Below are 16,578 nucleotides of genomic sequence, written 5' to 3'. Positions count from 1 at the left end.
TTCTTCCTGTTCTCATGTGGTCTTCATTTATCATGGTCTATTATTCCTTGTTCTCCCTTTCTGTTCTTGATCCAGCTGGGATCTCCTGCTCCCCTAAGCTTTCTTTCCCTCAAATCTTGCCCTTCATTACTGCCACTGTCCTCTAGGTTGTTCATGTAGATCTCATCCATTTCTCTGTCATTGGGTGATCCCTGTGTCTTTCCTAGGGTCCCATTTTCTAGGTAGCCTCCCTGGAGTTGTGTAGCAGTCTAGTCATCTTTGTTTTACATCTAGTATCCTCCTATGAGTGAGTACATACCGTGTTTGTCCTTCCGAGTCTGGGTTACCACACTCAGAATGATTTTTTCTAGATCCATCTATTTGCCTGAAAACCTCATGATGTCATTGTTTTTCTCTGCTGAGTATATGTACCATATTTTCTTTATCCATTCTTCAGTTGAAGGGCATCTAGGTTGTTTCCAAGTTCTGGCCATTACAAACAATGCTGATATGAACATACAATAACTGATGGAAGTGGATGCAGAGATCCTCAGCCAGGCCCCAAGTGGAGCTCCAGGAGTCCAATTGTCAAGAAAGAGGAGGGACTGTAAGAGTGTGAATTGTTGAGACCAAGATTAGAAAAGCACAGGGACAAATAGCCAAACTAATGGAAACACATGAATTATGAACCAAAAGCTGTGGAGCCTCCCACTGGATCAGGCCCTCTGGATAAGTGAGACAATTGAATAGCTTGAACTGTTTGGGAAGCACCCAGGCAGTGAGACCCTGACCTGTCCTTAGTGCATGAGCTGGCTGTTTGGAACCTTGAGCTTACACAGGGACACTTTGCTCAGCCTGGAAGGAGTGGACTCGACCTGCCTGTCAGTATACCAGGTTGAATTGAATCTCCAGGGGAGTCTTGGCCCTGGAGGAGATGGGAATGGAGGGGAGGGGCTGGGGGGAAGGTGGGGGGGAGGCTGAAGGGGGGAGGACAGGGGAACCCATGACTGATGTGTAAAATTAAAACACAAATATAATAAATAAAAAAGGAGAAAAAAAAAGAAAGGATGGCAAGGAGAGACCATGTGACTATCACCAAGGCACCTAGTTTGGCCCAAGGGCAGATTGGACTGTCCATGCCCATTTTTAGTCAAAAGATTGCCATCTACTGGCCAGATGGCAGCCACAGCCCTCATTCCATTTTTTGGTTTGACAAAGCTATCAGCTTGCCAAATGGTCAATCAGAAGTTTTTTGATCCTCCATACAAACCTGGGAAGAGCCTAAGCATCACTGATGGGTGAGTGGGTGACTTGACCCTTCTGGTAAGCGAGGCATTTGTTCGTGGGGTGATTAGTTCCCATCTTATGTACAATTTCATTGAATTATCAAACTCTGTTAACTCAGTCCCATTTTACTGGTAATAATAATTAGCAGGAATCCAAGTAAGAACTGGTAGTTCACGCCATAGTGTCGCATGTGAAGCTCTGGTTATCTGATGCCCAGTCTGAGAGCAGTGCCCAACAGCAAGCAAGGAGCTGCCCATGCTGGTAGTCCCATTGACTTGGGGAGCTGAAGCAGATGATCGTGAGTGTGAGCCTAGCTGTTGTAATCTAGTGAGACCCCAGGATGAAGAAAGGAAGGAGAAAGAGTGGGGCAGGGGGTGGGGGGTCAGTTCACATGCCTCAAATCTGAGAGTCATGTATACCTAGTGGTAGTTTTCTGTTGTCATGCTCTCTACTCAGTACACTTAGGGGTTCTGGACATCTGTGACTGCATGAGGCTAGCAGACTCTAAAGGTTCTGAGAGTGGGGGTATGAGCGTTGGACCATGACGTTGTGAATGGTTTCCAAGGCATCCTGTTGCAGGAGACTCCATTTAAAGTCAGTGGCATTGTTCACCACCTTGATGCAGAGGGCCAAAATGACACAGAGGTTGTGTGTATGCTATCTTGAGAGAAACCCACCTGTCCCTTAACTCCTTCTTATTACTGGGTTAATCAGGCCAAGCACCCACTTTTATTTTCAGATGTCCCTTTGGCTTTCAGCTTATATGGTCCTGGCATTTAACCTGCTGTAAGAAATCTGCTGTTTGTTTTCCTGCTCAGAAGGGCTTTTTGAGCAGTTGACTTGGTTGCCACAGGGCCGTTTGAAACAGTTTTTTAATTCGTGTTAAGTCCCATATAAACAAGGCAATGTCCTGTCCTCCACTCACTATGCATTCACTGAATAACCTATAATTCAGACAACAAGCACAAATGGACATGTCCGTTTTGTGGTTCAAAGTCTCAGCTGTGAGGGGACACTCCTTACAGATAGAGGTAACATTGTGTGCTAAGAGTGGTCCATGTTCCTCTGTCTATAATGTGCCCAATAGTAAAAGGGCTCTACCCAGAGGCATATAAACAGATGAATACCTGGGGTCACTTGTGTTCTTTAACTTGAGGTCATCAGCTTTAGTTTTTCTTCAAGCAACCAGGTAATGTTGTACCATGGGATCCACTGTCCAAAACCACAGAAAAGTCTAAATTTTTCTGATTTTTCCATGTGATGTTTATAGACTATATCCATTCTCTATGTTTCTCAGCTGACTCCCAGCCAGGGTTTCATTTTCCACAGTGTACTTTCCAGTTATAAAATTTTCAATTAGTTCTTTATTTTCTTTCTGCCATTATTGTCTAGTTTACCCTTCATTCTGCACACTATTCTATAAGCAGAGAGACAGACATTTAAAGGGCAGTTTGATACTATGTTCATCCCCCAGAATGATAGTAGTGAGTTCATCCCTGGGGCACATGATTGCAGTCATTGTTATTGGCCAGATTTGCAGTAGTGCTAAGCATGTGTTTCTTCCTCTGTGGTGGGCCATAAATCCAAGTAGAAAGTTGATGGTTACCCCTATAATATTCATACTACTATTGCACCTGTGAGCATCTTGCCATACTGGTCATTCTTATAGTTCACAGGGTTCACAATTGGTAAGATTATTGATTGACTCCAGCCCTCCCACAACAGTCTGTGTAGAACCTTTCAGAAGGCTGTCTAGCAGCAGGAAGCTTCCTGGTCACCACCGACTTGATTTCTACCTATCCTGTGACTAATGTGTGTGGTATCTTCAGTAATAAGGTCTTACCATCAAGTTCTAGTGAGCAACCAAGATTGCTGGCAATAGCCTATACTATTTTAAGGATCTGTGTGATACCTCTGATCAATAATTTGAGGGGATATGCTGGACTTTTTATTTGTTAATGTACGGCTCCTGGAATGAGCATAGTCCCTGTGTAGGGTAACTCCAATTAAAGTCTTTTAAGTTAAAAAAATATGTATATGATGTTTATAAAATAGGGTTTTCTATATGGCTTTTCAAACATCCTACTTACCTCTCCACCGCCCCCTCCACCGCCCCCTCCCCCATCATACCTCAACGTCCATCTTCTCACTTACACCGTCCTCTCTCTGCACTGTTCCCTCTTCCATTTTTTCCTTTATTAGCTTCAGTTCCTCTGCTGAGAACTGTTTTCCTTCTATGCATTTCATCCATTTGGCTTTGGCTCATGGACCTATTTCAAACCCTTGTGTAGCAGTCGGATCACGTGGGTCATTGGAGGCATCTGTCCTTGGCAATTGGTGACATGATTCTGGGATGCTTTGTACATTGGATTGTTTAGGGTTATTTCCTTGACACTGTTAATATTATTTTAGTTAGACTTAGGTTGTAGTTATAACCTTCCTCCATTGGCTGTCTTCTTTAAGTTTTGAGTCTTCCTCTACAACCTGACTGATCATAGCTAATTTTAAGAGTCTATGTGTAGTTATTTTTTTGTATTTTCTTCAGTGTCTAATACATATAAAATATATAAGGCAATAGTGAGTGAAAAAGATTACATACTTGACACAATACAAATTGTCACCAAGCCCGGTGTTGTTTGCTTTCTCTTAAACATAAACAAAAAGTGCTGGTGAACAAATGAATTGCCTAGTTACTGAACTCTGTTTGGGATCTGCTTGAATTTTCTTGTTTGTTCCTTTTTCTTTTATGGGCAGTTCATCTAAAGGCTCCCCATGATGTCACCCTTGAAATTATAAGTGCTACAAAAGCCAACATGACCTGGAAAGTGCACTCCCGTGGAGACAGCTACACACTTTTGTGTCAGGTTGAACTCCAACATGAAAGAGAAGTGATACAGGTAAGGACATTGCTTTGTCCCCTACCTTAAACATTTTTGATGTACCAAATCAGAGAGATGGCTGAATAAGCTTTTGTTTTTGTTCTTTTTTTAAACTTAGGTGTCACACATGTATAATTCTAGCATTCAGGGGGCTAAACTTGGGAGATCACAAGTTTGAAACTAGCTTTGGCTGCATAATGAGACTCTATCTGAAAAAACAACCAAAATACAAAAAAAAAAAAAAAAAAAAAAAAAAAAAAAAAGTCTTATTTTAAGCCAAATGTGCTGGGGCACACCCGTAATCTTAGCATTTAAGAGGCAGAGGCAGGAGGATTACTACAAGTTTGAGGCCAGCCTCATGTACATAGTGAGTTACAAGCCAGCCATGGCTATAAGACCTTACCCAAAGTCAAAAAGAACAACCTAAAAAATAAGAAAAATCAATCAATCAGTCAGTCAGTCAATCAGGTCCTTATTGCAACATTAGTTCATAGTGTGGATTATCTGTTGAAAGGGGATCCTGAAATTGATTGAAACTTATAGCACTGAAAAGAAAACCTTAAGGGAAAAAGCATTCCTTCCTTCCTGAAGAATACCCAGTCTTATTCCAAATCAGGGATGGTGGTGTTCTGATTGGCTTTGCAACAGATGCAGCTATAGACTTCATTTTCTCTTTGCCTTCTTGACTCAGGAGCACAATGTATCTGTCCACGTGAGTGCGAGCTACCTCTTCAGTGATCTGGAGCCAGACACAGAGTACAAGGCTCGTGTGCGCTGTGCAGATGCCAACCACTTCTGGAAATGGAGTGACTGGACTCAAAAGGAGTTCAGCACACCCGAGGCTGGTATGTGGGGCTCCCTGGCATCGAACTCACAGTCTAAGCCTCACAATATGCATGGGCCGACTTCCTTCAGAGCTCGCATTTATGCCAAGCACTGAGAGGAAAGTATGAAAACAAAGAGAATGTCATATTTTAAAATTATATTAAATGCCTAGTAAGCAAAGACATTTGATAACAGTGTTATTTCTAGTGTAAGTTTTCTCAAGTCGTTTCTTTGCTATTGCTGGGTTCACATTGGCTTTGGATGTGGATCTTTGACTCGGGACTGGGGACAAAAGGCTGTGCCAGTGCCTTGGAAAGCACTGACCTTGTACCACACAGCATGAGACTGTCCTTGGGAATGCCATGGTCTTTGGGACAGTCATCTTTATTAGTAAGTGATTCATCCCAGTGCTAGTACGCTGGGGCCCTCTCAGATTGTCTTTGTTAGTTAAGGTTTCTTCAGTCCTGAGTCTACATCACTATTCTCCAAAGAGCTATGTCCTAGGACTTGGGCGGGTGTCAGGAGATGAAATGGCCTGGCCCGGCTCTCAGACCTTTCCAGTTCAAGATAGTAAAGCATAGCTGTCATCTGTCCTCAACGTGAGGCAACTTGTACCTGAGGATTGAAGGGATTTGATTGTGTTTCTAGTGTTAATGAACAGCAGACAGCCGATAAAGCAATAGCAGCTCATCTGTGATTGTTCACAATGCTTCATGCTCCTTATTACATACGCAGGAACTGTGCTGACTGTCATGTTGTATAGGAGACCACGAAGGCAGAGAGGCCAAGGAAGTGTTTGCACTGGGACTCACTCCTGGCAGCCTGGCTCTGCAGCTCCAGGACTGCAGAGAAGCTCTTCCTTGATTGAATCATTACATTCTTGATATCACGTGGATTTAAGCCCTAGCTATGTTACTGTCAAGGTGGGAGGTGTATGTTCTGTCCCTTCTTGCTGTCTGTGGGTAGACAGGGAAGCTCCTGTGGCATTCTAGAAGGACCATTTAAAGGAGGGAAACTCAGCTGAGACTGGGTTCCAGTCCTTTCACAGGCTGATTGTAGAGACTTTTTTGAGAATGCATTTGAGTATGAGTTGTTCCTATAGGGTCTCGCTGCAGAATGAAGCCACGCCTGTGAGTCTCCATGAACTAGCCAAAAAGATGCCAAAGGTGCTCTCAGCAGACCTTGGAGTTACAGGAGCCTGTATTTTCTCTTTTGATTATTGTTCTTTCTCCCGTTCATGTCAAAGTATGACCGCAAAAATACGATGGAAACTTTGGTTCTAAGTAGACTACGCAGTCCGATGCAAACATCAAGCAAAATGAATTGCAAACTAAAAGCGACATAGCCATCTTTGTAGCACCTCCATCCATTTTTAAAAGTGAAAGGCAACAATGAAAAATGCAGTTCTTTAAGCATTTAAAACAGATCACACTGATATTTTTTCTCTGCAGAGGCATGCTTTTGAGCATCTTTGTTAAGGCCTGTGACTTAAACCTGAAAGTAACAGTAAATTCCCTGAATAATGTCATAGCTGCGAACTTGTCAGCCATAAGTTCCAATGGCTTCATTCTGACTTCTGCATGTTTGAGCAGTTGGCTTAGTCTCTCTGAACCTTATTTCCCTTATTGAGAGGATGGAGTAAAGAAGAACACCTACACCATAGGAATGCAAATGAGTTAATATATGTACAATAGTTGGAACAGGCATGACACCTAATTACCTTTCTATACATTTTACCTACTGTTGTATATATTAGTTCTGCCCCTAATTAGGGAGGTACCCAGAGTGGTCTTGGGTTAAGAGACTGGCTCAGCGGGCTGGGGGGGAGTATAGCTCAGTCATGCAACACTTGCCTAGTATGCTCAATGACCTGGGTTCAATCCCCAACACTGAAAAAAATACAGATAGATAATAGATCAATAGATAGATAGATAGATAGATAGATAGATAGATAGGTAGGTAGATAAAAAGTAGATAGACAGATTGAAGGTAGATAAATATAGATGATAGATAGATAGATGATAAATAGGTAGATAGATGATGGATAGATGAATAGATAGATAGATAGATAGATAGATAGATAGATAGATAGATAATGGATCGATAGATAGGTAGGTAGATAGAGAGATAGAGAGATGATGATGGGTGGGTGAATAGATAGATGAATAGATAGATAGATAGATAGATAGATAGATAAAAAGTAGACAGATTGAAGGTAGATAAATATAGATGATAGATAGGTAGATAGATAAATATAGATAGATGATAAATAGGTAGATAGATGATAAATAGGTAGATAGATGATGGATAGATGGATGGATAGATAGATAGATAGATAGATAGATAGATAGATAGATAGATAATGGATCGATAGATAGGTAGGTATATAGAGAGATGATGATGGGTGGGTGAATAGATAGATAGATAGATAGATAGATAGATAGATAGACAGACAGACAGACAGTAAGCACAGATTCAGTGCAAGTCAACTCTGTTTACACAAGTTTCTGAACGAAGTGCACTAGACGAGACGGGAGTGTTTAATCAGGTTGCTTTCTGGGTTTTATTTCACTTTTCACTCTTCAGGCAGTGTTTCTGGAGCCTGCCCTACGACCCAGGCACAGAGCCTGATGCTAGGGTTTCATAGTCAGATGAGCCATCTTCCAGCTTATTTTCACTCTGAGTAGCATGGACTCTTGGAAGCAGTACATGGTGCCATGACTTGGGGACCAGGCAGTAGGTCCCCTGTGTGTTCACAAGAGATAACTGGCAGGATCAGGAAGAAGAGGGAAGAAAGAAATAGTTTCAGGTTGTGACTCCAATGAGGGGCCAGCTGGAGGAAATTATGAAAGCCAGGAAGAGCCCCTAGGCTTCCTGCCCCCAAGGCCTAAGTTAGTGTGTCTCTACCTCAGCCTTGCACATGGCAACAGTTGCTGTCTAGGAAATGCCCCCCACCACGTGCGGTGCTGCAGGGGGGGTGGGAGGGAGAAGACTGACCTAACTCCTCAAAATTGTTCTGACAGAAGAAAATTCTTTGGTGGCGTCAAGTGCTCTGGGCCAAGTCGTAAGTTTTGAGTTTGGTATTGTGCTCAAGAGCAGTTGATCTTTGATTTTAAAGCAGCTCCTATAACTTATATGGGAATGTTCTCAATGTCATATGGCATCATGAATACAGACAGTGAAAATATTTAAAGCCCACACTATGAATGGTTAGTGAGCAGTATGGCTGTGGACCTGTAGTCAGAGGCCCCAGGAAGGACAGGTAATCGTCATGGCTTAGAATAGTTGTCCTCAACCTGTGGGTCATGGCCCCCTAACAGTGAAGGTGTTGCATAGCACTAGGAACATGGAGAACCACTGTCGTAGAAGAATATGGGAAGCATGGCCTGCTTTGCACACAAATATGACCCAGGGACTTTTCTTTGGTTCATTTCAGCTCCCTCACAGGCTCTTGATGTGTGGAGACAAGTGTGGCTAGAGAATGGACGTCGTGTTTTGAACTTACACTGGAAGGTAAGTCGTGAAGCTTCAGGTCTGGCTTGCTGCCTCCGCACAGCAGTGTTCTGCCCAGCCAGGAGACACTGTGATATTAGTCACATAGGGCTGGTCATCAGGTAGAAGGACCCACTCCATACCGTGGCTTTGTGCTCGGGCTACAATTGTCCTAAGCCCATCCGATGGCTGATGGTTGATTCTGATTGCTAGAACCTTCTCTATATGTTCAACTCAGGCCCTCCATAACATTTTGCAAGATTCACTACAAGGAACTATGTCTAGAGTCACATACCCGACTCCTAATTACATGTAAATACAAAAGTTTCAAATCAAGCTATTAAATTATAATGGAAGATCAGCATGATACTTCTGCCTGGACCAGTACACTACATGACAACCTGGAAGGCCAGCTTTATATTCAGGGCTCTGAGATTCCTCAGTGTCTCATACCAAAACATGGTGAGAGGAGATGGTTGGACCCTGGCCACAGCCCTCCAGCTTTTCTTCTCCCCTTGAGTTTAGCGCAGCTTTCCGGAGCCTATGTCAGAGTTCCCCCCACATCCCGAGGAGACAGCTGCTGCTTGACCTGCATGTGGTTTAGGGGTACACAGAGCCTGTCCCAGGGAGAGCAGACCTCAGGAATCACTGACAGATGCTGGGACTGTGAGAGCAAGGACTTCTCTGTAACCATGAGTGTCTTCTAAAAGAGGGAGTATGGGATAGATGGCAGTGGTCAGGGTGAGAAAAGACTAGATAAAGGGAGGCTGGGATGCAGGCTCTTCTTACAAGGGCTTCAGAGTGCTGGTTCCACTCCTGGGTCTTCTCTAAGCTGCCTTCCAAATTTTATGTCCTCCAGATCGAAGGAGTCTCTATTCCTCTTGACTTTTGACTCAGTCCCTGCTCTCTGGACACACTATAAATCTTTAATATAACCTCTAAGTGATTTTTGTCTCTGCTTTCTTCAGTTAGATCGAAATACCTGGTTCTAAACTTGGTGTTGAGATGATTTCTCTGTTTAACTGTGTGGATGTGCTGGTATGTGTGTGCACACATAGGTGTGCGTATGTATATGAGTGGATATGTTCTTAGGTGTATGTGGATTGGGCAAAATGGAGGGAATAAAATAAGAGATGAAGGGAATAAAAAAGTAATTATAGAGTAATTTTAGAGTAAAGCTCATTTTTAAAGGGTTATCTTTTTTTTTTTCAGCCACTATTAAAATCACAGGCCAATGGCAAAATCACATCCTATAATATAGTTGTAGAAAATCAAGACAGACCAACTGAGTCAGAACACTACTCTGTCTGGGCACCTGCCCTTGGCATACAACTGAACCTTGATCCAAGTTCTTACAAGATTCATGTCACAGCCAACAACAGCGTGGGTGCCTCGCCTGAGTCAGTGATAGCCCTCTCTGATGATTCTGGACGTGGTGAGTCAGCATTGGTCAATTTGGCTTGCATTCTTGAGGAAAATATTGGTGATATTTCCAAGTAGTGGCATGTAGTATGAATCTTAAAGGTACTTGTTAATAAAATTCAAACCCGAGGCCAGTTATTGGGGTGAATGCTGGAAGATCAGAGACACAGAATAAGCCATGGCTATCTCACCTTGCTAGTTCCTCAGGTGATCCTGTTTCCTCAGACTGGAAGCTTCTGAGTCCTCCTCCACATGAATCTCAGCTGAACTGTGTTGCTCCAAAGCCTGAACGCTTAACCAACCAAATGCTTAACTAACTACATGCTTTACTCACTTAGTTCCTGGTCCTCATGCCTTATATACCTTTCTCTTTTTGTCCCCACTCCTTGGGATTAAAGGCATGGGTCACCATGCATAGCTGTTTCTAAAGTAGCTTTGAACTCAGAGATCCACCTGGCTCTGCCTCCCAAGTGCTGGGATTAAAGGTGTGTACCACCACCACCCAACTTCTGCTATAGCTTGCTCTTCCCATTTTCTAGCCACCATTTTTGGCTTTGTTCTAGTGGCTGTCTGTTCTCTGACCCCAGATTTGTTTATTTCGGGGAACACACAATATTTCAGGGAACACAACACCCACCACAGTGACAGTGTATCCACAGGTTGTAATGTGATGGTGCCTTCATAGTGACCCAGCACACTCTGTCCCTGGATGCTTCAGCACACTTAAGGAATAATCTAAAATTCATTTGAGTTAATGCAGTCCCACAGCAATCCTCTCTGAGAGTCAAGACAGTGCCCTAAAGATTTGTGGCTTATGGGATATGGGCCATATTTACTGTGCTGTAACCAACATTTGCCCAGTCTTGTCACCTATAAAGAGTTTATGGAGAAGCCATGCTGATGGAGCATGCCTATATTCACAACACTCAGGAGGTTGAGGCAGGAGGATCATGAGTTTGAGGCCAGCCTCTGCTCCATAGTGAGACTATGTTGAGGGAGAACAGCGGTGGGACAAAGGAGCCCATGGACATCTTAAGGAGAGCTGATGTTCTCCTTCAGGAGATATTGGAATTCGGCCAAGTTTGTGGAACAACAATGATAACCTACCAGTCTCTCAGCCAACTAAAGAGTGAGCAAAGTGGAAGCACTCTCACATCTAAAACCAAGAGTGATGTTAATGACCTTCTTGACTGAGCCACAGAAAAATCCTGGCATAATAAATCCCCTGTCACCTGCTATAAAACAGTGCACATGTGGACAAAAGGCAAAAGTAGTCGACATGCTGAAGTCATTCACATACCTTGCAACAATGCCATCCTTCAGTTCTTGCTGTTAAGGGTGCCAGGCTCATAAGGCTATGAAAGATTGTGTGGTTCCATTCCAGTCCAGTTTAAGTTTAAGCTAAGTGAACCATATTAAAAGGTATTTTATTTATAAAAAGAACTGTCCTGGGTGAAATCTGTTCTGTCGCCCTGGAGTAGGGCCATAGCGTTGACCTTGAGGCTGAAGAACCTCACCGGTTTCCACAGGATCACACTGAAGACTGCAGTTCAGATTCTCTGGGCATCCTGTGTCAGCTGGCAGTTCTAATTACTAGTTAATACTAGCATGAAACTGACGTGCTGTTCATCTTCTGGCTTATGTTGTTATATAGAAGAGCACCCAGCAAGCTGGACAGTTCTAAGCATAAGGTAAAGGTCGTTGAGATGGTTTCTTCAGGGTGCTGGTTCCCCTCAGAAGTTTGCCCACACAGCTTTCTTGCCTTCCTCCATCAAAGAAACAAATGTGCCTCGCACCAAGACTGACATTTCCCTATCGCTTATCCACAGACGTGAGAAGTGTGCTTCATAAGAAGAGCACTGAGAACTCTGAGTAGTGAGAACAAGGCGGTTTATTTCATGACTTTACAAAACTGGGTGTGAACCCAGAATGGCCATTGATGGAGCATGGAACCAGTTTGCGTGACCCTAACACAAGTCTCCTCTTCGGCTGAGCAATCAGCAGAAGGCGATCCTACACACCATCGGGGCTTACATTTCCCTCGGTCATTTTTCCAAACAAAACGTGTGCTGGATTCATCTAGGTGTTTTACATACTGTTTACCTAAAATGTATCAGGTGCATGGCCTTGCAGGCCAGCTTGCCTCTTAGTAATTTGCTACTCTACGCTTTTAGTTTGCCTGGTGGTGGGGAGGGGTGTCTTTAGCAGGCTGTCAGCAAGGGTCCAAAGTTTTCTGTTCACTGTAGCCGCTGGAAGCACTTTTGTAAATGAACCATGCAAATACACTACAAATGAACCTTAGAGTAGACACTCCAAACTTCGGGTCCTAACGCTTAGCAAGCCGTGTCTTGAAGCTACAAACATGATTTGAAGAATGGAGATGGCGAGGGACATCTGCACTCATCCTCTATAGCAATTTGAGGTTCTTACCTATGAGAAAGTCAACTTCCCATTCTTGGGACAAAGTACTTGACAGTAACAAACTTTTAGAAGATAAAGTGTGTTCTTGTTCACAGTTGTAGAGACCAATATCATGGTTGGCTGGCTTGGTGCTTTGGGGTTGTGAGGAGGATGAGAATCATGGTGGGTAGCTTCTGGTAGAAGAAAACTGCTCACCTAAGTTGCTCGGGAAGCAAAGAGAGGACAGATCCAGAGTGCTAATGTCTTCTTTAATAGTATGCCCAGTAATCTAAGTTCTACCTTCCACTGTCAACATCTGAAAGGTCTCTCTGTTTCCAAAGAGCACCACAATCTGGGGACCCAAGTTTTAGGTACAGAAGCTTTTAAGAGACATTTTAAACCAAAACTATAAACAAACATTGCAAATGTTGGTTTATTTTCTTCCTTGGAAAGTGTAAAAGAAATACAGTGAACTGAATTAGAAGTATTATTCTGTTTGTTTCTTTCCAGAAGAGGTCCATGAAAATAGAATTAATGGGACAAAGGATGGATTCCATATTTCTTGGGATCACTTATCTGGAGATGCTTTAGGTTATGTTGTGGACTGGTGTGCACATTCCCGGGACCAACACTGTGATTTGCAATGGGAGAACCTAGGTCCCAATACCACGAGCACCATCATCACCTCAGGTGAGAACTCCCACACTCCCCCTTGCAGCAGGTCCAACTTAGACTTCTGTTCTAAGCTGCAGATACTCTGTGCTGGGCTGATGATTTTGAAATGACAAATCCAGCGTGGTTGCTTGGAGATCAGATTTTATGGGAATAGATTCTGACCTTCGGGCTTAAAACCTACAACAGCAAAGTATTTAAATGTAAACCCATAGTACAGATGTTAATAATTTTTTTCCCTCCAAATTAGAGGGACATTGGAACCGTTTGCAGAAAACTTTTACAGATGCAGAGAACAGCACATATTTGTCACATGTTTAGGGTATAAAGTTGATGGAAACACAATATTGGGTTTCAGTGTCAATAACCTTGTGGGCATGAATTCTCACCTCCTTAACTGAATCTACAACTTGAAGATTGCTGCTGCTTTAGGGAAGTCAAAGGGGTTCCAGTGAGTGGCTTAAGCAGGAGCCACAGGTGTACCATCGACTAGGCTGAAGGACTGATGTGGGAATTGTCTAGATTCAGAAAGTGATGGGGGCCCTTCAAGATTTAGGGGCCCAAGAGCTTTTCAGGGAGACTACAAGGCTGCTTGGGAAAGAGAAAGAAAGGAAGGGGAAGCCAGGCTTTCGAGATTCTGAGTTTTATCAGGAAGACTGAAGGCAAATTGTAAGGACATTCAATGTCAAAAGCAGCGCTGGAGGAGTTTGTGAGTCTGGCCTGGTTCTGCACCAGCTCCATGCACGTAGCCGAGGGCAGGCTGAGGGTCCTGGCTCCAGAGTGGATGGCAGTCTCTATAGAACTTTCCAGACAGCGCCATGTTCAAAACATGGAAGATTCTGAGGTCTAGCAGAAGAAGGGAAGCAGTAGAGGGGAAAAAAGGAAAGAACTTGAGGAAGAAACTTCCAGGGGAGTGCTCACTCCTTGGTCATTCTTTCTTTTTAACTCAGATGATGATGTCATCCTGTCTTGTTAAAATATCCTCGACTTCTCTTCTCCAGATGCTTTTAAACCAGGAGTCCGTTACAACTTCAGAATTTTTGAAAGATCTACGCAACAGAATGCTCAATTACTAGAGAAACAAACAGGGTACACCCAGGAACTTGGTAAGTGGGCGGCATTTGGCATGCCTCATGGAGACTTGTTCTGAGTCATTGAGCTTTGTGTTGAGGAAGCTTAATTTTATGGTCCCATTTATTTTAGAAATTACATTAAAATTTTAAAATGATACATGAAAAACAAAGAAATCATGCTAGTTTTAGCACCCAAAGGCCAGTATCCAGTTAGTGTTTTATTATACACTGATACCCATTTCTCTCTACAGATACACACTTTTCAATGAAAATAAGATCTTACTCTACAAAGTTTGTTAACTACTTTCTTTCTTTCTTTCTTTCTTTCTTTCTTTCTTTCTTTCTTTCTTTATTTATTTATTTATTTTTCTTGGTTTTTCGAGACAGGGTTTCTCTGTGTAGCTTTGTGCCTTTCCTGGAACTTACGCTGTAGTCCAGGCTGGCCGTGAACTCACAGAGATCTGCCTGGCTCTGCCTCCTGAGTGCTGGGATTAAAGGCGTGCGCCATCACCGCCCGGCTGTTGACTGCTTTCTTGATTAATGCCACAAAATATTAATTGGCCACAGTGCTGCTTCTGTGATTGGAAAGCCCCGCCCCCTCTCTGCACATGCCATGTCACCTATCATTGGACAATTCAGAATGATGACAATGACTTTCACTGAGAAACCGTAAATTTTCTCTTCAAATATCTTGTAGCTCCAAGTTGTATACCTCTCTTTTTGTGTCCACTTTCTTGTGCCAGTCTGAATTACTTTGATTTTAGCTAAGCCATTGTCTGTACCTGTGTGTGTGTGTGTGTGTGTGTGTGTGTGTGTGTGTGTGTGTGTGTGTAGGCATAGATGCAAGTGGAGGCCAGCAATTGCCTCTATTGTTACTTAAGTACCCTATATCAGGCTTTTGGCATCTGTCTCTCCCTGGCTCAGAGCTCACCAAGTAGGCCACATTGACTGGTCAGCAAGCTCCAAGCATCAATCTATCTCCTCTCCTGTCCACACTGGGCTTTCAAGCAAACATCAGCACTCTCAGCTTTTTGCATGTGTTCCGGAGACCAAACTTAGACTCAAGCATATACCAAGTGAGCTATCACCCCGTGACTGCAATGATCGTTTTTAAATGAACCCTAGACGCAGAATCCTTGGGTCAAAAGGGCTTTGGCGAAATATGCCACTCGTTTCTTTTAGAATGCTGTGGAATCACCTTCTCTGGATAGTTACCCATCCCACCACCAGAATGGGGCTGTTCACGCCTCCCGCTTGGCATTTAGGTCTGTGGACTTTGAAAGCTCTTGGTTGTCTCACCAAGCAGACTGACTCTAAAATTCTTCATTTGGGGAAGTTGATCCAGTATTCATGGCTGGCAGAGAGGAAAGGAGGAGGCATGTCATTTGTGAATGTATCTCTGTATGCAGTATGCAAAAAAACGTTTGTGTGTGTGTGTGTGTGTGTGTGTGTGTGTGTGTGTAAGTGACAGGGGTTAGGGTTCACCCTGCTCATTCCCGGAGTGTCTGATAACATGCATCGCCTTGTCCTGAGAACTGGATTCTTCAAATCCCCTCTCACATCTGTGAACACATCTTGCTTCTCCTGTCTCTTCCTCTTCATGTCTGTAGAGTCTCAGGTTCAGAAAATACTGTTGAGACTTCAAGGCCAGACTCAAGATTAAGACAGACCTTTGGTCTTTACTTTCCCTCCTGTGACTTTTCGATGAACTATTTAATCTCTTGGGGTATGTAGGTCTTCATCTATGAAATCCTTGAAGGAGACAACTGCACAGCCCCTTCCCAGCTCTCCTCACTGTGTCTGGGTATACGTTATCAGGGAAAAGCTACGACTCCTTAACTTGACAAAAGGTCTTCATGTCCAGGGCTGCCTGTGGTCTGTTTAGTTTGCATATGTGCTCTGAGACCATTCCCAAATCGTAACTTCTTCTTATCCCATCTCCCTTTCTAGCTCCGCTGGAGAACCCGGAAGTAAGAGTTAACTTTACCTCCAACTCTGTCACCCTGAACTGGCAGGATTATGCCAGTGACTTCCAGTCTGCTTTTGTAGAAGGGTACCGTGTGTACTTGAAATCCAAGGAGTTGCAGTGCCACCCAAAGGGGAAAAGGACGCTGCTTCCAGGTGATGCTTGCTCTTCTTCACCTAGACTCAGCACACCATTCAGAAAGCGATAGAATCGAGGCCGAGTCCACCCTAGAGCTGGGAAAGAGCACAGGAAAGGCCCTTATGTGATCCGGCCAGGCTAGGGACCAGGCTCATCTTCTTCCCATGTCATTTTAGAATCAACAGGCAAACAAAAAGGAGTGTGAGTATAGGGACTGATATTTTAATTCACTTCAAAAATAATGCAGGCCTGGCCAACAGCCCCCTAAGAAGTCCTTCTACTTAGAAAACTTGCTTGCAGCTGGGCTGTGGTGGCACATTCCTTTAATCCCAGCACTCGGGAGGCAGAGGGGGGTGGATCTCTGTGAGTTTGAGGCCAACCTGGGCTACAGAGTGAGTTCCAGGAAAGGTGCAAAGCTACACAGAGAAACCCTGTCTTGAAAAAC

At 43.5% G+C, this 16,578-nt stretch overlaps 1 protein-coding gene across 1 annotated transcript in view; it reads left to right on the top strand.

Moving 5' to 3' along the window:
• The window catches only part of Osmr (oncostatin M receptor), a 63,550-nt gene that overhangs the window by 35,341 nt on the left and 11,631 nt on the right, over positions 1–16,578 (top strand). Inside the window, exons 8-14 of the mRNA XM_036206704.1 lie at positions 4,021–4,163; positions 4,837–4,990; positions 8,407–8,483; positions 9,675–9,897; positions 12,795–12,974; positions 13,958–14,062; positions 15,980–16,150. Of these exons, the coding sequence (XP_036062597.1) occupies positions 4,021–4,163; positions 4,837–4,990; positions 8,407–8,483; positions 9,675–9,897; positions 12,795–12,974; positions 13,958–14,062; positions 15,980–16,150 (1,053 nt within the window). The remainder of the gene's footprint in view (positions 1–4,020; positions 4,164–4,836; positions 4,991–8,406; positions 8,484–9,674; positions 9,898–12,794; positions 12,975–13,957; positions 14,063–15,979; positions 16,151–16,578) is intronic.

This window comes from Onychomys torridus, chromosome 15 (genome assembly GCF_903995425.1).
Source record: "Onychomys torridus chromosome 15, mOncTor1.1, whole genome shotgun sequence".
In the NCBI taxonomy this organism is placed as follows: Eukaryota; Metazoa; Chordata; class Mammalia; order Rodentia; family Cricetidae; genus Onychomys; species Onychomys torridus.
The sequence above is the reverse complement of the archived record's forward strand: the minus strand, read 5'-3'. Positions and strand labels throughout refer to the sequence as shown.